This window comes from Gasterosteus aculeatus, chromosome 1, assembly GCF_964276395.1.
Source record: "Gasterosteus aculeatus chromosome 1, fGasAcu3.hap1.1, whole genome shotgun sequence".
Lineage (NCBI taxonomy): Eukaryota > Metazoa > Chordata > Actinopteri > Perciformes > Gasterosteidae > Gasterosteus > Gasterosteus aculeatus.
In genome coordinates, this window is record NC_135688.1 from 8353564 (window position 1) to 8379807 (window position 26244).

Consider the following 26244-nt stretch of genomic DNA (forward strand, 5'->3'; position numbering starts at 1 on the left):
GACCTGTGGCCAGTTGGTTGCAAAGACCAGCGGCTCCTCAGCTGAGATGTTCTTTTTACCACAACACCATCTCTTTTATTAAATACATTTGATTTTCACCTCTCGATCAGCGATGCCCCTTGTCCATCCGGCGTTTCTTCATTTTTGAACACAACACGTGCATTATTCTCATCTGCCTTTCTTTTCAAATACTGCCTCGCCACGCTGAACCACTTGCCTTTACTTTACCTGAATTCTCTGCCGCTCATCAAGAAAATCCCCATTCATTGTCTACCCAGCTTTTTTGTGAATATGATTATATCACCGATGGAAAGAAACTACAAGCATGATACAACAAAACAAATGCTCACTGGGGCCAATTTTGACTATTTGGCAGAATGAGTCCTTTTACCCTGTTTCCCTTCTTGCCAAGGATTACATTTGAATGGCAAAATGTAAACAGGAGGAAAAAGTTAAGCTAACCCGCTGCTGGATCCGGCTTCATATTCAACCTGCAAACTACATGTTTCAAGTTTCAGGTGCATTTTCAGTCAAGTTCGCTCTAATGAACACATTTGTCTCAATTTGAACCATTACAGATCTAAACACAGCAGAATTACAAATTAGCTCATAGGCCGATCATCACTAACCATGACTTAATTACAAAACATTTGCACTTCAATGCTTTCAATAAGTGCATCAACAATGCAAATTTTTTAAGTAAGTATATACATTTGTCATTGCCCCTTTGTCCCACGAGTCATGAAATCTTTGCCTCAACGTCTTTGCACGTGTGTGAGATGAGAACAACTTTCACCTCATGTCTTGTTCTTCACCTCCTTTGTCTCTGTAAGTTATTGATTTCCATCCCTATGAATCATACGATTTGAATCCTGTTACTGACGTTTCTGTTGTTTTCTCTCTCTCTTCATTTTTTCTCCTCAACCACATTTTTGTTTTTTTAAACCATGTCCTCTACTCTCCTTACTCTTATCAGTCTTCCTCTTGTTCTTTGTATCTTTCTTGCAAAGCCTCTTGTCTCATCCTGGTTAGTCCTTTGGGGAGCCTTTTCTATAAACTATTCTATGGGCTTATATGCCTCTTTGGAACAGAAGAGGACAGTGCAATGCTTGGAAGCTGTGGTTTATGGGAGCATTTGTGTGAGTGTGTTGTGTCTTTTAGCAGCAGGGGGCACTAGTGCTCCTTAAACAATTCACAGGTCATGACACCCTGTAGTGTACAAAGATCTAGGTCGAAATACGAAGGCACTCATAGAGTGCACACAATGCGAGGAGAGATGTCAAGGTATAAAATGTAATTGAAAATGGTCGGTGGGGGCTCCAGTGAAGTAGATACATAAAAGGTAAAACGTTCATATTGTTGCACTTTGTCTATATTACATTAGTTAATTTAACATCGTTTTGTGAGTTGTAAGATTTTTCAAATTAAAACTTAATGTGTTTTTAATATGTTTTTTCCTTGGCAACATGTTCCACTTTCTTAATCATGGCACGCGATCGACGGGGTGAATTTATGAATGAAAGTTAGAACGTTCTGTCACAATTACGTGTCATCGCGCTTTTTGATCGTAGTATACGGACATCCTTCACTTTTCCTCGTGGGTATACGGCGTATACCTCCGTATCACGTAGACCACTATTAGTGTATTTATAATCTCATTATAATCCGCTCCTACGAATGTATTTGTTTATAAAATGTGTAACCAAAAATATATACCATATAAATGGTTAAAATAAATTATACTCAGCAATTTGTTTTGCTTCCTACCTCTAGTTGTCTTATTTTGCTAATCAATAATTGATCATAGACCTGGTCATTAACCTATATAATCGTCGTGTTTACCACTTTGTAGGATCATTCATGTGCACTTTCGGAAGGGAGATGGATCTGACTTAAAGATGAAAGATACAATTTGCACTCAATGATTGGCAGGAGGGGGAGGCAAGAGAAAGACGAGGCAAGAACAATCGGCTAGTTCAAATTTCCCACCGCCGTGAATGCATCACTTCTCCAGCGTCATCTGGTATCCCAGAAGCCACCTCACCAGGAAGTGGTGAAGCCGCAGAGGTCTGGTTTTGTTTTGACAATGATGGAGGAAGAAGAATTGGAATTTGCTGAGGATTTGGAGGCTATATTGCACCTAACCCCAGAGGTGCAACTAGCCATTGAACAGGTAGCTGTCTGACCTCGTTACCTTTGCGGGGTTTTAATCGCCGGTGCCGGTTGTTGCTAACAGACTAGCTGTGATCAAGCTAACTGTCATACGTTACTAAGTGTACGTGTCTCATGCCCGCTAACCAAGCCTATTCAATACATATTCTCCCACAACGGGAACATCGTTTTGCTTCATATATTTAACGTTATATTTCGGGGTGACTTCAACGTTCTCTGTAAACAACAAAAATGGCACACAGAGCTGAGTTTACCTTTTACTGTCTCTCTTCTGAGGTTTTTCTCGTGCATTTTAGGAAACCTCTATCATATGACATCACATGACGTTATAAATAATGTTCTGTAATGACTGGCATTCATTCATATAATAACGATGACGTTACAAAGCATCCCCAGTGGGCCCGTTGAAGTCATCCAAATGAATAACACCGTTAAATGTTCAGTTTAGTTCTTGTCTGCCTGCTTCTGACTAACCGGCCTTGATCATTTTGTGAACAAGGTTTTCCCCAGCCAGGACCCACTGGACCGAGCGGACTTCAATGCTGTAGAATACATCAACACCCTGTTCCCCACCGAGCAGGTACGCTGTCCAGTGACACAGAAATATCAGCATTCAAAAATGTTGATCCTTGTACATGTCTGTGTCGATGCTCCATCGCCATGAGGGGTCACTGTAGTTTTATTTTGTGTAGCCATTCAACAGGTGAGGTGTTACACAAAATCCTGCGTTTGACAATGTAAAGATGATACAACTGTTTTTTATCATTTGAACCAAAGTATTGACCTTTTTTGTTGCAGAAATTCAGTAATTGCCATAAAGTATGTATTTCTGTGCATACGTGTTTTGTTCACGTGTAAAGTATAGTGTCAATTGTTCAGCATATTAAAGAGCAGGTTCTAATAAAATGTATTACCAATCGAAAAGACAGCTTGTGTTTAGTTGTTTAATCCCTCTTTTCCCCTCTGTATGTAAAGTTGTTTTATGATTTCTTGTCTATCACCCCAGTCTCTGGCTAACATCGATGACGTGGTAAACAAGATTCGGCTGAAGATCCGGTGAGACAACTGGTGACACGTTTGTTTCTTCTCTCTGTCTAGTTTACACTCAATCTGATTTTTGCCATTTTGTGTAACAAATGCTAGGCGCCTGGATGACAACATCAGAACGGTTGTGAGAGGCCAGACCAACGTGGGCCAGGATGGCAGACAGGTGAGAAGCTCATATAGGGACGGTCAAAGAAGCTTGATCAACACAACTTTGTTAATGCAATGATGGAAGTAAATCATCTTTCAGAAGAAGATTTCCTCCTCTTCTTCATCTGGCTGTATATTTTCAGAAGTCCTCAAATGATGTTATTTTGTCATGGTTCTCTCTAAAAACCGACCGTGCATTCATATGAAGATTCTTTTGGTAATTTGACAGGATTTTGACATATGAAGACTTTTCGCTTTCGGACCGCGTGGTAGCGACAAAGAACATTTGAGAAGTGTTTGGTTGGGTGCAGGTAAACAGTCTGTGTGGAGAGCAAAAGAAGCGTGGTTGACCAAAATTCTATCTCCTGAACACAAAGGCTGACTATACCCGACCCCTTAGCCCCCTGAGGCGTTTGCTTTATGTGTTGTTAACAAAGGCTGATTGATATTTATCCTGGTCCACGTTTGAGTGAGAGTGTACGGTATTGTTAGTCGCACATAATGTAACATGAGGACCTCGCTTGTCCTAATGGGGGACACGGGGGAAATTACCAACGGCTTTGGCTTATTTCACTTACATACCACCATCACTTGTGGTGCCTGAAACGGCATTCTTCTGTTCAAGTCAGAGGAGTGCCACTGGTTTGTCCCGACCCAGAACCAACTCACTGGCCTGCACATTCCGCCCTCTACATTGCTTCCATGGAAAAAAGGACAAGATGACTCAGAACCATTCCCGCTGCTCAAACTGCCTCTTTCTACAGAAATCTCGTCTGGGGAATATATTCTCCTATGTGTACTACTTAAATTTCTCTCAAAGCCAGGCTTTTTTACGTTTTTGCTTGTGTGAGCATGAAGGGAAAAGAACAGCCCTCGCTAATAGGAAGGAATAGGAAATCCAAGTCCTTGCTCCAGCAATGGGTTGTGGCTTTAAGGGAATGCGACACCTGACGGGCGAGTGGTGGATATTCTGACCAGTCGACGCGATTAGGTGTGCGTGGTCGTCGGGGCGTCTGGCCCTGTGGTCGTGTCTTTCCCACTTCGCTACTGTTTGGTAGCAGAAACGCTCCACATCCCCTCCAGACCAATATTATTATACAGTCACACACAATCATTTTAGTTTGTTTTTCCAGCCCCACGGTGCCATTCCAACATTTCCAGGGGCAAAGAAATTTATGCCGACGGAAAGAAAGTGGTGTACATTTCAAGATGGAGAATGAGACGTAGAGACTGAAAGGTTGAAATCCAAGACGGCAATATTTTTGCAGTGTGGGGAGAGCCAGAGGAGGAAAGAGAAAGCGGGGGAAGTCTGAGCAGCGGAGTCATTTTTCATTTTCCTGCAGGGACAATTAAATATTGCAGGTAAAACCTGGCAGATGATAGAGCTGCTATTAAGTCCGTTTGTTGGCTGTGTTACTCGGCAACAATAAATACATCTCAACAGTTGTTTAATTTGTAAGAAAGTAAACGGTGAACACTGAATTGCCTATTGCATTACATTTACACGGATGCACACACAAGCCCAAATGGTGACAGTAAGATTGACTTGGGTACAAATGTACGCAACCTAACACATGCTGAGAAAAGGTGTGTATCTGGATGTAGTCCGACAGTCAAGAGTTTCCTACAACATGTGCTGTTATACTATCAAATAGTTTGATCTAAAGTGGGAAGTATAAATAAAAGGGAAATAGAAAAGTAAAGTACAGGTAACTTAAATTTGTACTCTAGTAAATACACTTAGGTACATTCCACCACTTAGTATTGATATGGATGCAATAGGACATATGATGTTGGTTAGTCTTCTCTTGGGAAAATGAATGTAGCTGTAAACCTAATTTAAATGTTATTTCTTTTTTTCTGTATTTATATTCCTCAAAAAGAAACCTAAATGTACCTTAGAAGATGTAGGGATTCTGTATTTACTGTCGGGCTTAACTATGGTTAAACAACTGTATTCACACTACGATGGATTCTATACAAAAGCCCTTTATGAGCCGTTCGCTTTCTCTCTGAAACACTCTTCTCTGTCTCTTTAAAAATGTTTACATGAAGCATTGTGCTCTGGCAAGGATCCAGCTGTCAAAATAATCCTCCATGGTTGATCAGATTTATTGCATTTTGGCCCTCAACTCAGAAGTTACACTGATGCCTGTCTGAGGGGGGAAATGCATCCCGAGCCTGTTAAAGCGTCTCTGTGGAAACTCTTTAATACCCCCTGAATGTGCCTGGGAACCTGTGCTGCTCATTGCACATTAGAGATATACCGGCCTGTGTGTTTGTGTGAGAGCAGATAACAATCTCGGGCAGGGAGGCGCCTGCTGGGCAGTGGTCTCCCTCTGCTTTCCTCAAGGCTAAATACAGGAAACGAGCGCTCGGGAGAGGGCCGGATTGACTCCGCTGAGTTTGCATGAGCGACGATTGCAGCCTTGGAGTTTCTGGCCTCTTCTGCATTCACTTTGTTTTGCTCAAGAAGTCCTCCGGGGAACCTCCCGAAAGATTCAGTGGCACTCCCTTCCTCATTCTGATCAAAAAGTAATTGCATAACCTGCATGCTTTTTTCCCCAACCAATTCATTTATCCAACCCGCCAACAACCAAAGTTTGGCTTAAATCATAAGAAGGATGCAAGCTGCAGTCAACTTCTTCTTATCTTTATCCAAGATAAGTTCTCAGTCTTAGTATCCATGGCGGACTATCTTGACAGAAAAATCATATTACACCAAGTCAATTTCTTTTAAGATTAGTTTAAGAACATTCCAGGCTACAGTCTCCATAGAGTGATTAATTATATGATTTATAAATCATTACTATTTTTGTTATTATGATCTGCTCGTTTGGCCTCATCTTGACTTGGTCAGTGTCTCTGCAACACTGCCACCAAGTGCTGCACTTTGGCTCCACTGGGGAGGGACGATTAGCCCTCTGCTGCCAGTGCAAGCTGTATTTATGTTTGTGGAGAGGTGCTTGTAAACTGGGGAAAATTCCTTGCACAGTTGTTGCCGGCTGTTAGCATTCCTTGAGTGAGTGAGTGAGTGAGTGTGAGTGTGTGTGTGTGTGTGTGTGTGTGTGTGTGAGAATCTAAGAGAGTCTAGTTGTGTCACATCATTTGGTCAAGTGAAGCCGATTACCAAAGCATCAGATGTGCATACAATCAAAGAACAGCTGCTATGTTCTCCATTCAAATAACAGGTTTAGTATCCTACAATTTTAACTGTCTAATGTTAAGTGATTCAGTCAGGACCCACAGGCTGTCAAAAGTGCTAATGATTTCTCTTTGGCCTTTATAGTGACAACCTTGATGCAGAGATTAAAGCTATCCATGTCAGATATCTCGATAGTTTGCCAATTAGTCCGTGGACCGGTCCTAGAAACGGCATAAGCAATTTTTTTTTCCTACAAGATTTTGTGGATGAACGACAATCTGACATGATTAGTGCTGGACTTTAAACAAGTCACAACTTAAAACCACTTGAACATTTGTTTTGTTGTGCCCATCCCTAAATCAGACTAACAGTCAATATCAGTGTTTTCTACAAACTAGTTGAAATTGAGCCTGCTGTTTACTTCATATTCCTCTCTTTTTTTCTTGTCCAGGCTTTGGAGGAGGCCCAGATAGCCATCCAGCAGCTTTTTGGTAAAATCAAAGACATCAAGGACAAGGCGGAGAAGTCTGAACAAATGGTACGTGCACACGTTCACACCTACACACATACAAAGGTGGCACGTTAACGCTCATAAGGGAGCTCAGCCGCGACCATAACAGGCTAAGTGCACTCTGTATCCTTTCCATATAATACAGGACAGTGAGATGTATTTATAGTCAAGGTAATGCACCTTCCGTGTGTGTGTGTGTGTGTGTGTGTGTGTGTGTGTGTGTGTCAGAGGAAGGTCAGTGGGCTCGGTGCATAAGAAAAGGATGAGGGGGAGGCCCTCGCTCAGGATGCCTGTACTGTAGTGGCGATGAGTTCTCAAACCAGTTTCTATTCCCACCTGTGCACACCTTCTCCTTTCCTCATGCGATTCGACCAATCCGTCTCACTTGTTCCTCTTCCTGCACAGGTCAAGGAGATTACGAGGGACATCAAACAGCTGGACCACGCCAAGCGCCACCTGACTACCTCCATCACCACCCTCAACCACTTGCATATGTTGGCAGGGGGTGTTGACTCCTTAGAGTGGGTACCATCACATCTAACAGAGCGGACTGAGCTACGTGCACAATTTACCTTCGAGCTCACTGGACCAAAATAAAACATTTAGGGCCGTTAAGTGGCTCTTTAGTTGCAACATTAGCTGCTGCCAGTACAAAGCAGCTACAAAAACCCTCTGAGGCTGAATGATGAGTTTTTTGCATACCTCTTCTTTCATTGATATCTTGAAGCAGCTAATGTTTATTGATGACATTGACAAATGATCGGATTTAACTGCAAAACAAGAACTACATCACCTTTTTTCAGATGGGTGCGAGAAATCATATTCTGCAGTCCCCACAATGGGCTTAATCGTTTTATTCCTTAATATCCATATATGCTGTATGCAATGCGATGCTTTTCCTCACCAATAGCTTATTATGAATGAATTTACACTTTGTAAGAGATAAACAGCTAAATTAATGCTTGGTTTATTTGTTCATATAGCTGTGTTTGTGTCACTATTTTACAATTCTGCCAGAGGATATACATGTTGATATTTTCTTTGTATAATATAAGAATTAAGTCACATATATCTCCTGTTCCAGAGCCATGACCAGAAAAAGGCAGTACGGTGAGGTGGCCAACCTTCTGCAGGGAGTGGTCAATGTGCTTGAACATTTCCACAAGTACATGGGCATCCCCCAGATCAGACAGCTTTCTGAGCGGTGAGTCATGTGCACACACTAACACACACACACGTAATGTACTGTTGTGCTTCTTAATCGCCTCGGGCTGTTTGGTGAGGAGCGTCGCTATAAGAACCAGTTCAGAGCTTGATCTCTGCATATAATATTTCTCAGTTTGTCAGCTGAACTTGGCTGGAGGTATTTTGTGTATTAGATCCTGTTTATGTAGATATTCACACGCATTCATGCACAACCCCACACGTACAGGAACTCACAGGAAGGAAACGCTGAATAGGCTCTTATTATGCCAGAATTTCCTTTATCGTGAGATTAGGGGGATAATCATCTGAGGATTTGTTTGTGTGTGTGTGTGTGTTTGGGTGTGTATCTGTGTAAAATGTATTGAACACATTATGCACGTAACAAAGTGCATTGTTACACTGTTGCCTCCCAGTCCTGACTTATTCTATTTCCACTTCCATGATATTTTTTCCCAAATCACTAGAATTGATCTGGGATAAATTATCCAAGCTGATGTTCAAGTTCAAAGTAGTGCGGATCCCCGAAAACAGCAAAAAAAGATGACCATCTGCTCTGTTTTGACTGAGGTGTGGCGGACTGCATTCACGCAGCAACAGCTGTGTAGAAGAAGAGGCTGCTGGAGGAACAGATGATAGGAGGGACGTGGGGAGGGGGTAGAGACAGACAGCTGGACACAAACAGTTAATAGACAGTAAGTAAGTAATAGAAGAACCTCTCTGACAACCGACGGCAGACAGGATATAAAGATCAGATGTTCACAGAACTTCAGCCAGGAGGAAGAGCAACTAAGGGATGTTTAGAGAGGAGTGTTGGTACTTGTATAATTAAACCCTGTTTGTGGGTTAACAAGAGCAAGCCCATAAAATACAACACACGTCTTATTCAATTCCGAATTCGTATATGAAACAAATAAGTAGACTTAAAAATCTGTTAAAACCAAATTGAGTAAGCAGATGGAATAATCGAGGGTAGAATATTTATCCAATGAAATAACTGAAGATATATAGAAAGTAAACCGTAATGGATACAATGTCATTTTCTCAGTTTTTATGTAGGCTAAAACAAAAGTATTTTTCCTAAAAAAATAAGCGTGCACGTTTTGGCTATAAAGACTATACAATATTTCTCTAGCTTCCAAAATGCACATTCCAGTTTCACATGGAGGTTATAATTGAAATGCAAATTAGAGCTTTGATCTGACATTTCTCAATTCCTGTCTTAGCATATGTAATTCTGTGTAGGAAATTGGCCTTTTGTCCTGGCAGTACTTTGTACCGTGGCTAAACGGAGTCAGTGCAGCTGTCACCTTTTAACAGGATAAACTAAGATTATTCCTTAATAAGCCTTTTTCTTTTCATTACTTGACACTTTTTCCTCACCGTCAATGCTACACGGTGACTGTCGCACACAAATCTTTGGCTCTGTTGCATTATTGTGCACTGTGTGTGTAAACCCAGTCAGACCTGCTGCAGACAGCTTGTCCTCTGTGAGAGCAGCTTATCGGAGTGTGAGGCCGGAGGGGGGGGGGGGGGGGGGGGGGGGGGGGGTGTGTGTGTGTGTGTGTGTGTGTGTGTGTGTGTGTCGTACTCAGCGGCCGGTCGAACACATGCGGGTAGTTGAGCCGAGATCCGACAGCGAGCACTTGTAATGAAAGTCACCAGTTCAGTTTCCATCCATCTGTGATATCATCTCAGGCCCGCTCTCATGTTTATTCTGGACGATTGTCACGGCTTTGAGTGCCGTCCTGGATGCTGGACGGACTCAGACTGTCTAAGTAGCCCTTTATTATGTTAGTATTCCTTCCAGCATTCTTGTAGTTTTCCAGATATTTTACGTTATCGATTCTCTCTGGGTGCTGTGACACAGAAACATTTTCCGTCTCTGTTTGCCAGCAGGTAACTGTGTAAATAGCCCCCGTATTCTTCAGTCCTTTGGGGAATAAATTAAATGATGTATCTTTCAACTGGATGTCAGCTTTAACGCTTTAAATGTTTCCTAATGAAATTGTCTACCTTCCATTATGATATATGACTGATTGAGAAGCCACGGAATAATTTAGTGCATTTGGTTTCTGTCCATTCTAGAGTAAAGGCGGCTCAGAGTGAGTTGGGGACCCAGATTCTGGCAGATTTTGAGGAATCTTTCCCCTCTCAAGGCTCCAAGGTAGTTATGTTGTACGGGAGTTTTAGTTCTGTTTGCGTTTCCATTTGATTTCTGGTCACATTAACTCCCTTTGTCTCTATTTAGACAATGTTGTCTTCTTGCACCCCCCCCCCACCACCACCTCCCACCATGCAAAACTTTATGTCAACCCATTCCTCCATCCAGAGACCAGGAGGTCCCAGTAACGTGCTCAGAGACGCCTGCTTGGTCGCCAATGTGCTGGATCCGCGCATTAAGCAGGAGATTATCAAGAAATTCATCCGGCAACACCTCTCAGAGTACCTGGTGTTATTCCAAGAAAACCAAGATGTGAGTCAGAACTTTAGTTCCATAATATAAGGGATTGAATAAAGTGGTATTTAGGTATTAATGAAAAACGTGTTGTACCCCGTCGCTCAGGTGGCGTGGCTGGACAAGATAGATCGTCGCTACGCCTGGATCAAACGGCAGCTGGTGGACTACGAGGAGAAGTACGGACGCATGTTTCCAGAGGAGTGGTGCATGACGGAGCGTATAGCTGTCGAGTTCTGCCACATCACCAGGTGAATACACATTCTGACGGTGTCGGAATGATCTTACAATATGAATTTTTGGGATTGGACTGTTGAATGGATATTTTATGTTTATGTTCTCTGTGCCCAAGAAAAGAAAATGAAATTTAAATTAAACAAAAAGGGAGGAATTGAGGAATAGGCTGTGGGACTCTTCTGGTTAGGGAGTTATGCATTTTATTAGTTTTTGATTTGGCTTCTAGTACAAATGAAGACCGTGTTCTACCCGAGCAGGGACCTGGTATCCACACTTCTCAGACTTTTCCCCTCAACTACATGAGGGAAGAAGGAGTGGGCATCGTTCGCTCATTACTCCCAGCTGCAATAAAACACATCTGGCAAGAATTCTAGTAGTGTTGTTAGAAAATAAACCATGTTTCTGCTAAAAGGACGGATGAAACCGTTCTGCACTAACAAGGATCATTAGGAAACATTCTGGGATGTCAAATGTTAGAAATCCAACTAATTTGATGTCCAATTTCATTTCATGCGTGTTTCTAAGGGTGGAGCTGGCCAAAGTAATGCGCACACGAGCCAAGGAGATCGAGGTGAAGCTGCTTCTGTTTGCCATTCAGAGGACTACGAACTTCGAGGGTCTTCTGGCCAAACGTTTCACAGGATGCACCTTGACGGACGCACCCGGAGTGAGAAAAGCACACGCAGACAAACAACGCATGCCGGTCCATTCATAACCAAGCACAGCTGCGGACTTTTAGTTTCGTTTTAGAAGAAATTGTAGCAAACACATTGGCCCTATTAAGGCTCAATATTTCGCTGAGGTTGCTGTTTGTTTTTTTGTTTTTGTAAGAAAAATCCCATTTATATGAAACTGCTGATTGATAGCTTGTTGTGTTCTTCTCTCACGCACAGAGAGTACTCATCACAGTTTAAGAAAACCTTTTAATCCAGGTCATTACGGCGTGGGGAGGTATAAGTGGCGCACTGAGGGACAGATGATGATTATTTAGTCAGGGGACATCTAGTCAGAGGTGCTTTTGTCCTACGGTCCGTTTACACCCCCGACTGTTCTGTAATTCAATCAGGGAATGCACCTATTGTAAGTCGCTTTGGATAAAAGCGTCAGCTAAATGACATGTAATGTAATGTAATTTGGTTGGGTGGAATTTTATAATTTGAGGTAGTTTACCCGTGAAATGATCTGCATAAACATGGGAGCAAGCGACGAAACCTTTTTCAAAGAGTTATGTGATAAAACTGAAAGTCAGTCAATAGAATTCACAGCACCGAAGACCTCGGTGGCCGCCGGACCTTTATGCTGAAGTTGTATCTGTTCTTTTCCAGCAGAAGAAGCCAGAGAGCACTCTGGACTCCACTAACCCCTTCCTGGACGATGAGGGAGGTGAGGACGTGGGGGCAGATAAGGACGACGATCTGTCTAAGGTGAGTTGACCTGCCATGACCCCGTCTAACCTGTTCTGCAGCATAAAGGGACAATCGGCTGCTGCTGCATCCGATGTGGAGCTCTTTTTCTTTCTTTTTTTCTTCTCTCTCTCTCTTGCTCATTTTCCAAAGTGCTCCCCATAAAGGGAATATTACATAATGCCAATTTGCACTTGGCAACGCAGTGGCAAGCAGAACAGCAGCGTAGCAGCCATTTTTAAATATTCTACCATGTTCTGCCTCGATTTACAACCATGTGCCTTTGAGGCAGTAGTTTAAACACACATGTCATCTGATATACATGTTATTGTGTAGATATTACGTACAACAGGGCGAAACTAATCTAACCTAATATGGAGGTTAAGTAATACTTCTCATTATAACACAACACCGTTCAACATGTCCCCGCCTTGTCTTATAAAACAGCATTCATCATTTTCTTCACTGATCGGGAGCTACAACTCATTGCTTTTTTTCACTTGTCTCCCCCTCCTTCCCCCATTATTTTAGCCAAGGAAGCCAAAAGCTCCAGACAACCCTTTCCACGGCATTGTCTCCAAGTGCTTTGAACCTCATCTCTACGTCTACATCGAATCCCAAGACAAGTGAGAGACACACACACACACACACACACACACACACACACACACACACACACACACACACACCCCGCCGGGCCAAATCAGTTTTTTTGTACACACAGCCGGGATCAGGAGCAGGTTGTGTTTTCTCTTCCCCACCAATCACATCCCCCACCTCCCATTCTACTTCAGGGGCTCTTCTGTCTTTCCATCTCCTGTTCCTGTACATGTCTCTGTCTCCACTGTGGCAGAAATGTTTCCCATTAGCTACACGACCACAGCGGCTGGGAGAAAGAGACGGAGGTTGAATAAGTGCTGCCACAGCAGATCTGCCTATTTTCCTTCCCACCTCTGTATTTTATTTCTTCTTTTGGTACCAGTTTCTCTTTCTGTGTGATTTTTGTTTCTTCAGCTCAATCTCTCTTTCTATTTATTTTCATTGTTTTTTTCTTGTCCCCATCCCTTTTCTTCTACCACCATCCTTCACTCCACTTCCCCAGTCACAGTGATCGCTCCTGAAACCGAGCGTAGTTCTGCAGCTCCCGGCTCGCTGGGCCGTTAAATGGAACAGGATTGACCTATTCTGCAGCTACAACCTCATTTTAACCCAAAAGCCTTAAACAGGCAACAGCCAGATCAGCCTGTTCCCAGTGGGATGTAGAATTGGGAGAACAGTGGCCCGCTTGTTTTGTCCTTGGCTTTAGCTCCCAGATTCAGTAGGATTGGACCACACCAACTGACTGTGGACGTGTTTACTGTAGTACTGGAACTGTAACTTTTATGCTTAGAGTGTTCTGTTCTACTTATCCTTGTGGCACTCTGTCTCTCTGCTCTTTATTTTATTACTTTAGGAACCGATTTTTATGTTTTTTTAACGTTTCAATTTTAATAGTTGCATATTTATTCTCATTCGCCGTCTGATCCAACCAGCCGTGTGTGAACGCGTTTGTGAACCTGTGTGGTTTTGGCTGTTCCTGCGTCTTGCAGGAACCTGGGAGAACTGATCGACCGCTTTGTGGCTGACTTCCGAGCACAAGGTCCACCCAAGGCAGGCACGGAGGAGGGCGGAGCAGTGCTGCCCAGCTGTGCTGACCTGTTTGTTTATTACAAGAAGTGCATGGTGCAGTGCTCCCAACTGAGCACCGGAGAACCGATGATCGCTCTCACAACCATCTTCCAGAAATTCTTGAGAGAGTACGCTTGGAAGATCCTCTCCGGCAACCTGCCTAAGTAAGAATGTTACAGTTAGGGTTATTTTAAGAAAGGTTTATATTAGAAGTGGGCTTAACATGTAACGACGGATGCTCAGGGGCTCAGATTCAATGCACCAGATTCAATGCAATAAGAATTGGTATGACATGAATTTACTGACATTCCTAAAGCAACCAGCTTCAATATGAAGACACATTCAGAGTGGCTGAAGTCTAAATGTAGTGGTCAATGGATGGTGGCCCCCAAAAAGTTGACTGATTGAATTGACATAAAAAAAGCCTAATTTTATTTATTTGTTTTATTTATTATAACTATTGCCAGTGTATTTCTCCGTGGCATAGATCACCATTTCTTTCCAAGAACTATTGTAAAATTTCTATCCATGGGAATCATTGCAATTTCTGGGCAGTAAGACAAACTTTTGGATTCATTTTTCATAAACAAGTATGTCATGCCTCTATTTGTTCATTTTATTGTTACGGCTGTTGTCATGTCTCCAGTCCTGACTGTGTTTGATGGATTGGGATGGCATGCGATGAGGGATCTGGATTTGGTTATGTTGTGGCAAAGCCTAATACGCTGCCAGTAAAAACGCGGCTCAGTGGACACATTAAAACTCATCACTGGCTACGGTAGAAACAAACACACGGGCGCGCCGTGTTTCGGTCTCAGATATTCTCGCTAAGCATGCTAAAATACACTATGGCCCTCGCTGACTGATGCATACCATACTCTGGGCTGTAAACACGTTGCAAAGATGCACTCAGAGGCTTTGCCTCGTACACATGCAGACACAAGAGCGTACACATGCAGACACAAGCAGACATGGTTGTCAAATGTGGTGTGCTGTGAATTGGGTTTGGAGAGAGGCCCCCGAAAGGAGCTCAAACTATGTTGTGGTTTTACCCACGTCTCTGTTATGACGTTTATTAATGACTGGGTCGCCGGTAAAGACTCGTTGGTGAAGCATCCCGACACTTCCGTCTGCTTCTAGTTATGGCTGTTGTGCCTCAGTTAATACTTCTTTACCCACTAAGAGTTTTTCTTGAAGCGCAGTAGCCAACGAGGTCCATGTCAGCCATTATGAGGAAAAGCAACAGAGTGCCTCTTGGGGTTTGTCTGGTCCCTGTAATTCCCCCTATAACTTTAAAATTTATGATCCAGGCAAAGAATATGGAGGCAGCACAAACATTTAAAATACTCCAGACTGAACGAACAATCTCTCACAAATTGATTGATACCTTAATGTGTGGACTAATTATAACAGCTAAATATTCGTTATTCATCACTAGTAGACTCCATTTTTTCCAGTTGACAAACCTATGCTTTTTTTGTTAGAAATGTCAAACTAATACTAATTGGGCCTTAAATAGTATCCCATGTCTTTGTTATTATTCTTTTTCTGTCTCTGTTTTGCTGATGTTCTCTCCTGTTCTTGTTCGTCCAGATCCAACAGTAACAGCGGGGGTCTCACCATCAGCAGTCTGCTGAAGGAGAAAGAAGGCTCAGAAGCTGCAAAGTTCACCGCGGACGAGCTCTGCCTGATCTGTAGCATCCTCAGCACTGCCGAGTACTGCCTGGCCACCACACAACAGGCAAGCACACCGATGCACGGGCCTGAGGAATCCTTCCCTTCAGTTGACCTGCACGGACTGCGTGTGCTGGGGGAGCACAAGCAATGTCCATCATGCAACAGTTATACAATATTCCACCTCTGTTTCATCAGCGTTTTAAGGAACTGATGGTGGCATTTGTGATTACAATAAGCCCTCAAATGTTTCATCCTCCCTGTATTTCAACACGCATACAGCACATAAATTCTGTATTTAAAAGAAATAGGCTAAAAACTTCCTTAATAAGCCTCAACTCAAAGTACAGTATGCTTTTATGTGTTTTTTATGTTCCAGTTGGAAGAGAAACTTAAGGAAAAAGTAGATAAACTCCTAGTGGAAAGAATTAATTTGACGGGGGAGATGGACACATTCAGCACGTAAGTGACAACTACCAGCTCAGCAATGTTACTCTTATCGAAAAAAAGAGCCTGCCTATAATGTGGTGTTTTGATGGTCTCAATTATTTGCTTTTCATTTTTTCTCAGTGTGATCTCAAACAGTATCCAGCTACTCGTTCAAGATCTTGATGCCGCCTGTGACCCTGCACTCAGTGCTATGAGCAAGGTTGGCCACATGCACGCACACACACAAATAGTCACACTTTCAGTCTGCAAAGTGTCGAGAATTTGGTATCTAATATCATTGCACATTGCAATGACATATTTTGGCCTTGAAAGAAGAGGTCATATTCACATTCACATTTTGGCACACAAGCCTGATGTTGAAGAACATTTAAACGCCTCTGATGTCAAAGCTCCCCCCCCCCCCCTCTCTCTCTCCCCCCCCCCCCCCCCCCCCCTCCCCCGTCGCTCTCTTAGATGCCGTGGCAGAGCGTGGAGCATGTGGGCGACCAGAGTCCTTACGTGACGTCAATCATCATGCACATTAAGCAAAATGTGCCCAACATCAGAGACAATCTGGCCTCCACACGCAAATACTTCACACAATTCTGCATCAAGTTCACAAAGTACAACAGACACACAATCATGTGCGCTTTATTTATCTCTCCACAAGCCACAGTGTTCCCAAAGTTGATTTATCACTTCCTTCTTTCCTTAGTTCTTTCATTCCCAAATTTATCAACCACTTGTTCCGATGTAAGCCTGTCAGCATGGTGGGCGCTGAACAAGTAAGTTTAATTTATGCTAAAACATTCATAAAGCTTCATTTCAGCTCCACTGTGAGCTATCATCTTGAGCACATTTTAATGTATATATTATAAATTCAATTTCATGCTTTACCTCCATTACGTGCACATGTTTGGTCTTGAATATTTCTCCTCATGCCTGAGTATCTGTCTCGTGTTTCCAATCCGACCAGCTGCTCCTCGACACTCACTCGCTGAAGACGGTCCTGCTGGATCTGCCCTCCATCGGATCCCAGGTGCTCCGCAAGGCGCCTGCCAGCTACACCAAAATAGTGGTGAAAGGCATGACCCGTGCAGAGATGATCCTTAAGGTGAGGGACCTGACACACGAGACGGAAAAACACTCAACCCGGCTCTAAAGGCCAATAGCGATGATTTCAAACTGTTTACCCGCCACGTATAAACTCAGGACAAACTGATGGATTTTAATACCAACGCAAGTTCTTCTCTAAATACAAAGTGGTTTAACTTAAACACCTCATCAGGACCACTCGGTCTTCATGGCACACTTTGGCTTTTATGACATTTATCTTGGGTGGCTGAATTCATGCTGGCCATTTTTACAACCCAAGTTTCCCTTTCAGGCCTTTGAAGGCATGGAACTTTAAAGAGACCCTTTAGTGTGAGTGAGTTTTCTTCATCTCTCGTTTTCCATTGAACAGTTTTAACGTTGAGATTCTGACGTACCCAGTTAAACAAGAGATTTGGTGCTAAGCGTTAAAGTTTGACCATGAATAGACTGGCACTACCTGCAGGAAGTAACAAAAGACTCTCCTTTGTGTGTCTGTGGCGAGCAAGTATTTAAGGATTTGTTTTGAGTCACATTATCAACTTAAGAGTTCACTTTGGGGCGGAATATCCTTTAATTGTGTCTTTAACCCCTCTAACAATAACACTTTATGAGCACCTTTCTGTAAAATAACCCACCTCTGGGAACAGTAATCGACCTCATGCACTCCTGGCTTAATGAGTGAAAGACACACACATGCACACACACACATACAAATACATGAACACAGTTTGTGCTTGACCCTGAGCCAAAGGTGTGAGCGAGTGATTACATAGAGAGATGCAACCATGCGTCTACTCCCAGAAATATGTCCCGTTTAACGTGGTGTAGGTGGACGTGGTTCTGCCAGTTCGCTTTGCCTCATAAGACCCTAGAGGACAATGGTATGTGTCTGCTGCAGATAAACCACACCCTAATTAACTGTCTCTGGAGTGTACAGAAATGCGCACACACACACACACACACACACACACACACACACACACACACGCACACACATGCCTGTCCCTGGTTTTCCCTCGGACTCCTGGGAGGTCTTCCGTACTTCCTGAAGTCTTGCTGTCTGGACTGCCTTGACCCTTTTTCACAGCAGTCAGAGGGACATGCTCTAACCCCGCTATGCTGTGCTGTAGTTGATGTGGTTGTGCTGGACAACACACTACTTTGTGTTGTCCAGCAGACGCCGCTCACCATTTCAGATTTGACAGCTTCTCCGGTTCTTTTCTGCTGGGATGCACACTTTCCCATATGGTCCGCATAAGGCTCGCCTCTGTTCACCCCGAAAAATGCCCCGAATTTACTGTATATAAAAGAATTTCAACTCATCTGCCACACATTAAAGCCGCTTTCACATTACAGAATTATAGAATGCATTCACATCAGCATTCACTGTCTACCTTTCACTGGATTTGACTGCCTGTTGGGCCCCTTCAGCTGGAATGTGATCTATATGGCTTCTGAAGAGCTCTCAAAGACGTATCCAACACTGCACGAAGGCCTCCGAATGCTTCCCTTCAAAGTCTGTGACAGGGGAAGACATAATGATCGTTGTGGAGGATAAAAATCTTACTGCAAAAATAATATTGATTAGAAAAACCAGCAAACATCCATTAGGAAAAAAGGTTTTGGTGATAACTTCTTGATTCAGTCAAACGTTGCATTTTCTTCCTGGTAGCAAGAAGGAATTTCTTGAAAGAGTTTTGAAAGCGACTTTTGAAAAGGTTTCCCGGCCTTTGAGAGGGAGAGAAAGCCGGAGTGAGTAAAGAAACACTTTAGTGTCACAGCCTTTCAGCCACCAACTACGAGCAACATCAAGGTTCCTCGCAGGTAATTGCTTCCACCTTGAGCTGAGACTGAGGCCTCTGAAAGACAAACCCATCTAGGGTCAATACAAGAATTCCTGCGTCCAGCCTCAACAATGGTTTTAAATTACGCTGGGGCTTGAAATCAAATCTGGCTCACCCTCGCCAAGAAGCCGCTGAACACAGGAACGCTCAAAGGAGCACTTTAAAACGAGATTCCAAGCTCACTTTGAGACTTAAGCCAATAGCTTACTGCAGGATTCCTTGTACATTTCAAATAATTAAGCATTATGTATATTCTTTGAAGTGAAGCAGTGTTGTTTTTGCAAATTCCAATTTGCACCTCTGAGATCTCTGGACTAGAGGGGCAAACGGAGGGGGTGGGGGGGAGGTGAGCAAAGCTTGTCTTTCTGCACACTTGGTCCTGAAATCAGCCTTTTTGATCTGATTTGAACGGTTCTATGTGCTTTTCTTCCTACAGTGGTGTACAATTCAAAAATACATACAATAGTAATTATTTTCAAAATGTTTGGTCAACGCTCGGCGTTGCCTTGTTTGCCGCGGCACGTGCACAGCTGCACAGTTTCACAACCTTGGCTTCTGGTTGTGGACTTTGTCTGTTGGCTGTGTGCTGCTGGGCAGGTAGCACGCGGTGGTTTCACAGCCTGCTTCCTAAAAGCAGCTGCCTGCCGCTGAAGTGGGAGGAAGGCAGCGCCAAAACAACAAGGTTCTGTCTCCTAAAACCCAAACAATGAGCTTAAGCGGCTGCATTAATACAAATGCTGCTACTATTAACATTATCTATGGTCATTTTAGGAATTGTACGTACAATTTTCTATATATACACACAAACATAAGACTATAGATTAGTGAAGGTTCAAACTGAATATTGTCTACAGCTCAGTTAAGAGAGAATAATCACTGGGTTCTGCTTCCACAGTGTCTTCTCGAGTGTGTGTACTTTGTACTTTGAGTGTTGAATGTGAGTCCATATACGTGTGTGTTGTCGGCTCTGAGGCCTCGTGCTCGGTTATGTTCAAAGTACATGGGATCCCGTCTGGGACGGCCTCTCCTGGCCGGCACGACGCTTGTGAGACGTGGCTGTTTTCCCCGCTCCTCCAGCCCGGCCCACCGTAGCGCCGGCTCTCTCTCTCCCCCTCTCTCCCCCCCTCTCTCCCCCTCTCCCTCTCCTTTCAACCTCTAAAGTTGTCTTCTGGGAAATATCTAAAAGTCAAACTCCCTTCCCCACTCCTGTTCAGCCTGAAGGCCCCTCCACTTCCTCCTCCTTACTCTGTTGCTCTCACTCTCCCTTTTTATGCCCTTTTTCATTCTTAAACTCTCTCTCTCCCCCTTTGTTTGCCCTCTTTTTTTAGTTTTTTTACGAGGTCCCTGCAGGCCTTTCCTCTGGCCGGGCTCCAGGACAGTTGCTAAGTAAATCACTCAGTCAGCAGGGCTAGTAAGAAGGCAAAGAATTCCACACAATCCTGAGCCTTTCATGCCTGCTCTTCCCTCTCCCTCCCTCCCTCCCTCCCCGTGCAGCTCATCTTCTCATATATGTTACCTCATGTAGAAAAGAGACAAACACAGAAAGGACAGATTGGGAGGGTCGTTTTTTTTTTTTTTTTTCTTCAAGTGAAGGACGAGAGAAACATTTTTTTAGATGATCCCTGCATGCGTGAGATGGGAGGTGCTGGTGGTCTGTCGGCCACGTGTTGACCTGCCTGCTTTGTAGCGGCTGCGAGAAACGCCACCCGATCCACGTCCCCCCGGTCTCTATTGTCGGGGGCAGGAGAAAAAAAATAGACTCCCATCTCGAAAGGCGTGTGCTCCTTTTAAAGCTTTTCTGCCTGGTCTTGACTAATGCAGATTTTTTTTTTCTTCCCCAGACTTGTTATTCTATGATAATTACCGGTGAAACCCGTTCTTGCCCACAGATGCGTGGAGTAATTGTCATTTAAAAAGAGAAAAAAATAATGCGCAGTGGGCTCTTAAATACGGAACATAGCCTCAACTCCGTTTGCTGCCAGAACCACTCGGTAGTAAGCCCCCCCCCCCCCCCCCCCCCCCGTCTCCCCGGACCCCCCGCCCTAATTTGGGCCCTGTGCTGCTGCCCCATGTGGGATCATTTAAAGAATCATTTGGGTCGCTCTGTGATTGTTCACAGAAAAGAAAGGGGGGGGGGGTGAAGCCAACATTAAAGTCTGCTTTCCCGCAGGTGGTGATGGCCCCACATGAACCGCCGGTGGTGTTTGTTGATAACTACATTAAGCTCCTGGCCGATGGGAACCCTGAGACCTTCCAGAAGATTCTGGACATGAAAGTCAGTTGGTTTTCTACTCAATGGTGACACATGCTTGACGTTTATTTGCGGTTATCAGCTTTGTTCTGTAGAGAGTTGGATAAGGAAATAGATGATGCTCTCAAATCAGTGTTGGATCTGGTTAGCTTGGATGTGTTAATAACCAACGCTGACATTGTGATATTGAGAACTCTCCCAGTTAAGCATCTCCCTCCTGTTGTGCGCCGCGTTGACATCTTTCTCCCGTAGGGTCTGAAGCGCAGTGAACAGAGCAGCATGCTGGAGCTCTTCAGGCAGAGGCTCCCCACTCCACCTTCAGGGGCCGACGGCGGGGCCTCTCTCTTCAGCGCCCCCACCCCCGAACAGGAGTCCTCTCGCATCCGCAGACTAGAGAAACTCATCAAGAAGAGACTGTGAACACAAACACCTGACGCTGAGACCGAAGTGATGACGGCCGCTGCTCCCGTCTTTTTACTGTCATTCATCTCAATGACTTTATTTTTTAATGCTCCGTCGAGTCATCGTGGAGAAAAGGCGAAAGCTCGACTGAATGTTCTGACTCACAGTCATTTGAACCCAAAGCCGGAGCTGGATTATGAAGAAACTTCCTCAAATGCTACTGGCTGTTGTTGCATGTGTACCTTTCTTTTCATGACACTAATGATTTTGAGTTTTGTAACATTAGCACATGTGTGCGATGAGAGAAACAAACCGTAGTGCTGTTAACTAAAGTGTCCTCAGAGAGCCTCTCTTTGTCACGTCTAATCCACAATCATTACAGGGGAACCTGATCTTAATTAAACTTGATGTTTTCTGAACATAACATATTTCGAGGGTGCGCATGGTTTTCCCTTAACTGTTAACATGTATTTTATGTTGAAATTCATGTGCACGTCGGCCCTCCGTTCAAGTGGATGTAGGTGTTGGTTTGGTTAGTGGCCTAAAATGAGTTCCTTAGTCCGGGACAAATATGAGCTTTTAAATTCCTGCTTCGTCAGTGTGACGCTCTCTTTTTAAAAATCCATCTCGCCGACGGTGAAATGTTTTCACTCGAGCCGTTGCCGTGGCAGCATACTAAGTATGTGCATAAGAGCACATCAGTGCAGTCGATTTTATCTGCTTAACGGTCCAAAATAGTCTTAATTGAATCCTGAATTTATCCTTCTAACTGCAGGCCAACACAAGAGTTCAGCGTGTCTCTGAAGCTGCTCCCTCTCAAATCCTCTGCAATGTCAAACACATCACTGTCTGGAAGAAAGAGAAATCAAGTCAAGCTCCGGCTAAAGGTGCAGGAGAGTTTTGGGGAAATGTTCTACCGTGCACTCAGTCGCACACCAAATGAACTCGATGAAAGCCCCACGAACCACCATTCCCTGCTTCTGATTGGCTTAATTCTTTGGTAAGATTGATAGTATTAACAATTCCAATTCAGATGGTCGTTTTCATCAGCATTCTTGTACAGTGTTGTCAACGACCTGATTATAGTTTATTTATCATGGCTCATAAGATAAGATATTCCTTATCTTATTTGGGTTTTTTTTAATGTTGCTAAATGACTATTCCATTGGAGATTTACCCAAACCTACCCCCCCACTGATAAGCAGAAAATGTTCCCAACGCCTGGTGATCACATCCACGCCTTCATGTACAAGGTGCTGCTTATTTGCATTGTCAGAACTGTTTGCTTACACGCATTTGTTGAACATTATTAAAAGTATTCCCGACATTATCCTCCCCGTGTGCTTCATGCAACGAGCGTGTGTGCACAATATGCACACTACCGGGAAAATACTGTTACACCGATTTTTACCGGGATGGAGCTGACGAGGAGGAGGAGGAGGAGGGGGGCTGGAAAGGTTCCCCGGACCATCCAATCGGGAGTGTGTAAGAGTTCCAAGAAGGCGTTTCCTTCTTCTGATGGGCCCTTTAGGGGGCATAAGACGGAAGAGCAGCCCGGCGGGTTGGCACGAGCGCCCGCATCCTCCTTCAGCGCAAACCGCGGGCAAAGCTCCTCCGTCTCTTTGCGCACGTTTCCTGCCCGCGGGGGTCGGGTTGTGCTTCGGGTTGTTTTTAAGAAACCTTTATACGTTCTTTTTTGGAAAGTTTGCGAATCGTGGTGGGGGGCGAGTTACCGCCGAGTTGATCGCATTTTCCCAGCGGACGGCGGTGCCTTCTTTCCGGGTAGAGGTGAGCAGCAACCCCCGTGGGACGAAATCAGCTCGTAAGGAAGTCCCGGTCTGGAGCCATTTCTCTTTCGTCATCCGCGTTTCACTCGCTGGACTTTTGCAACTTTTTTTTCTTCTTCTTCTTCCACCTAGAAATGGTTGGCAGGTTGAACCTGCAGCCCAATGCGTGTGAAGGAGACCCGCTGGATATGAGCTGCAGGGCGGAGAGAGGACTCGACAGCCCGGACTCCGGGTTGCCCCCGAGCCCGAGCCCCAGCGCCTGGCTGCTGCAGCCCGTGTGCGCGTACAAACCCGGGGGCGTGAGCCCGGTGTCCGAGGACGAGGGGAGGGGGTCTCTGGTCGGTAACACTAACTTTGATTCCGGGGGTCACTGACTTCGCTGAATGCATGTGAACGCTTCTTTTTAAATGTCTGCTGTACTTCACGCGTTCATATTGATGCATGTTTTGTGGTAGTTTCTCGCATTAGAAAAGCAGAGCCCTTGCACGCATTAGAAAAGCATTTTTTGCACTGAACTCCACCGTGTTGCCATGTTTGTGGATGTTGTGTGACATCCTGCCAGAGAATTGGGCCACTTCCTCGCTGAACTGTGTTGGCCCCTGTATGTTGATCATTGCAGGTTCCAGTTTTACCCTGCGGGTCTCTGCAGCAGCTGCAGCCTCTGTCCTACGGGGAAGGCATAGCACTTGATCCGCTACCGTCCAAGGAAATAAGGTGGGTTGTGATCTGTGCAGCAGTAGACCAGCTGCAGGATGCGCTCAGGGACAAAACATCCAGGCATTTTGATTTTACACATGCATCGAGACAAAATGCAAAGTGTGGATACAAGAGAGAAGTGTTTATGGCTGTTTATTCCACAAAACGAGACGTTGCAACAACATTTGCATTTAAATGCACCATATAATCTGGCAAACAAACAAATCTCGGTGCCTTTTTAAATCAAGGCCAGTGTCCTGTCCTTGTACAAACAATGGATCCTTAATGGATCGATGGCACAGGAAGCTTACCTCTTCTTTTTCAAACCATTCACACGTTCCCCCTTTCCCAGATTTACCTCATCCGTGCACTACGACTCGGACCGCCACTTCATCCAGGGCGTGGCCCTGCGGCCTGTGGGCCAGGGCCTCGAACACTGCCGGCAGACCGTGGTGGCCGTGCCCCACAGCACCTGGCGCCACTACAAGACACAGCTGGATTTCCAGCCTCGCCATCGGCCCCAGTGCTTCAAGAGCACCACCATTGTCTACCCCAAGAAAACCAGCGCCCTCTACGCCACGGAGCTGAGCTACGACTGCCGCAGACTGTCCAAGCGCTTCACCTCCAGCGTGGAGATGGAGACGACCGCTCGCAGGGAGATACCTCAGTGAGGGAGCGGAGACAGGTGGCTGGAGACTCGCCGCCCCCTTTACTGTAGCGCGCCCCCCCCCCCCCTGCTGTGTTGTCCTTGTGTAGTTGTGTAGCCTGTTTTTCCTTTTTAAAGTAGCCTTTCCAAGCTGTGGACAGGAAGTGCTGTGGCGTCATGGCTGTCAGTTGGATTGGACTCTTGACTTTGCTGCTTGGTGGTTTCCAGATTTTATTTAGTTTATTTTATTATTTTTCTCACTTTTTCAAATGTTTTTTACAAGCTGTATAATTGATTTCATTATGCATAGTTGTTCTCTTGTCACATGGATTTCTTCGAGTATGCCAACTGATTGTTTTTTAAATTTAAACAATGAGGCCTGTCTCAGTTAAAATGATATGTATCCCATTATAGAATAAAATATATATATATTTTTTAAACTGCTATCTCCGTATGTGGTTCAAAGCTACTCGTCTAGCGCAGGAAGGACAAATGTAATGTATAAGTTTGCCTGGACGTTAAGAAATCCCTCCATTACCCCACGGTGCACAAAAGGATGTGGTGAAAATACTGAACACGTGTTGTTTGTTCACAGGGTATTGTGTGTTTCTGCACGACATAAGCTAAGCTCTTTCTCACCACTGGCTGTGGCTGCGATTCTTGATGTATTATGAAAATGGTGGTAAATCAAGTAGGCTTTACTGTTGATTGGGATGTGTAAGCGTAAAACAAACTAATTAGATTGCATAGAGGGATGAGTGTGGAGTTTACTGAAAAGTGGATATTGTTTTTGATATCAATCACTGGCTTGGTAGTGAAAATAAACTGCATTCCACTGCCACTTCTTTTGTTGGCATCACTTGGGATTGAATTTGTATTTATTCTGTTGGAGTTTCAGGATTTTATCAGCTATTTACTGCGTTGCTCTAAAGTCACCCACGGGATGATTTTGTGATGCCCTTCGTGCCTTATTGATGTGGCTTTTGATTGGTCTTTTTGATGTCACTTCTATTAAAATTTGAAAGGATCTTTTCATTAGTGCAACAATTTTGTATTTTTAAAAGTAAATATTTTTTTTTTTTAATAACAGTGATAATAACTTTGTCCAAAAAATGACCAACATACTCCTGTCACTACTGGTATATTGTGTGTAAAATAAACTGTTCACATGGTTGTTTGGTTAATAAGTATTTCGTTTTCTACTTTAGAAGAGAAACATTTGAGTTTTTAAATCAAATGGCTTATTATATAAACATCTGTAAATACTTTGAGCTATAATGTAGATGGATGAGCTCTTGATATGTTCAGGGTGAATGATGCCATTTATACTTCAGAAATATGCTGCTTTTACGCCCTCGTGTGGCCGGAGAGGGTAAATACAAACGTAAACTTGCTTTTATTCCAGATCAAGGTTGATTTTGTGCTTCAA

The 26244-nt window shown here is 44.0% G+C and overlaps 2 protein-coding genes across 5 annotated transcripts; both read left to right on the forward strand.

The window, feature by feature from the left end:
• The first annotated feature begins 1246 nt into the window (after positions 1 to 1246).
• Positions 1247 to 23016, forward strand: vps53 (VPS53 subunit of GARP complex). 3 transcript variants are annotated; one of them, XM_078098227.1, is made up of 23 exons: positions 1247 to 1342; positions 1933 to 2173; positions 2672 to 2752; positions 3179 to 3228; positions 3316 to 3382; positions 6963 to 7049; positions 7428 to 7543; positions 8107 to 8226; positions 10314 to 10392; positions 10558 to 10701; positions 10792 to 10934; positions 11446 to 11587; positions 12246 to 12344; positions 12855 to 12949; positions 13913 to 14155; positions 15585 to 15732; positions 16045 to 16127; positions 16236 to 16314; positions 16569 to 16717; positions 16810 to 16879; positions 17071 to 17208; positions 21204 to 21308; positions 21537 to 23016. In XM_078098227.1, exons 2-23 carry the CDS (start codon positions 2087 to 2089, stop codon positions 21702 to 21704), a joined length of 2493 nt encoding a protein of 830 aa, XP_077954353.1. In that variant the 5' UTR covers positions 1247 to 1342; positions 1933 to 2086; the 3' UTR covers positions 21705 to 23016. The 3 variants fall into 3 exon arrangements, with proteins under 3 accessions (XP_077954353.1, XP_040033594.1, XP_040033595.1); XM_040177660.2 differs by lacking the exon at positions 1247 to 1342 and having other exon boundaries at positions 1853 to 2173; XM_040177661.2 differs by lacking the exon at positions 1247 to 1342 and having other exon boundaries at positions 1914 to 2173; positions 12249 to 12344.
• Positions 23016 to 25994, forward strand: rflnb (refilin B). 2 transcript variants are annotated; one of them, XM_040177664.2, is made up of 4 exons: positions 23016 to 23508; positions 23606 to 23811; positions 24093 to 24187; positions 24522 to 25994. In XM_040177664.2, the coding sequence occupies exons 1-4, from the start codon at positions 23205 to 23207 to the stop codon at positions 24838 to 24840; spliced, it is 924 nt and encodes a 307-aa protein (XP_040033598.2). In that variant the 5' UTR covers positions 23016 to 23204; the 3' UTR covers positions 24841 to 25994. The 2 variants fall into 2 exon arrangements, with proteins under 2 accessions (XP_040033598.2, XP_040033597.2); XM_040177663.2 differs by having other exon boundaries at positions 23016 to 23474.
• Positions 25995 to 26244: the final 250 nt, after the last annotated feature.

Excerpts from the sequence above, each read along its gene's own strand:
- vps53 (XM_078098227.1), top strand. The coding sequence starts at position 2,087 with ATGATGGAGGAAGAAGAATTGGAATTTGCTGAGGATTTGGAGGCTATA. Across the intron at positions 15,733-16,044 it reads GCCTGGCCACCACACAACAG|TTGGAAGAGAAACTTAAGGA; the intron begins GCAAGCACACCG and ends TTTATGTTCCAG. Across the intron at positions 16,315-16,568 it reads CACTCAGTGCTATGAGCAAG|ATGCCGTGGCAGAGCGTGGA; the intron begins GTTGGCCACATG and ends TCGCTCTCTTAG.
- rflnb (XM_040177663.2), top strand. The coding sequence starts at position 23,102 with ATGGAGCTGACGAGGAGGAGGAGGAGGAGGGGGGCTGGAAAGGTTCCC. Across the intron at positions 23,812-24,092 it reads ACGAGGGGAGGGGGTCTCTG|GTTCCAGTTTTACCCTGCGG; the intron begins GTCGGTAACACT and ends TGATCATTGCAG. Across the intron at positions 24,188-24,521 it reads CTACCGTCCAAGGAAATAAG|ATTTACCTCATCCGTGCACT; the intron begins GTGGGTTGTGAT and ends CCCCTTTCCCAG.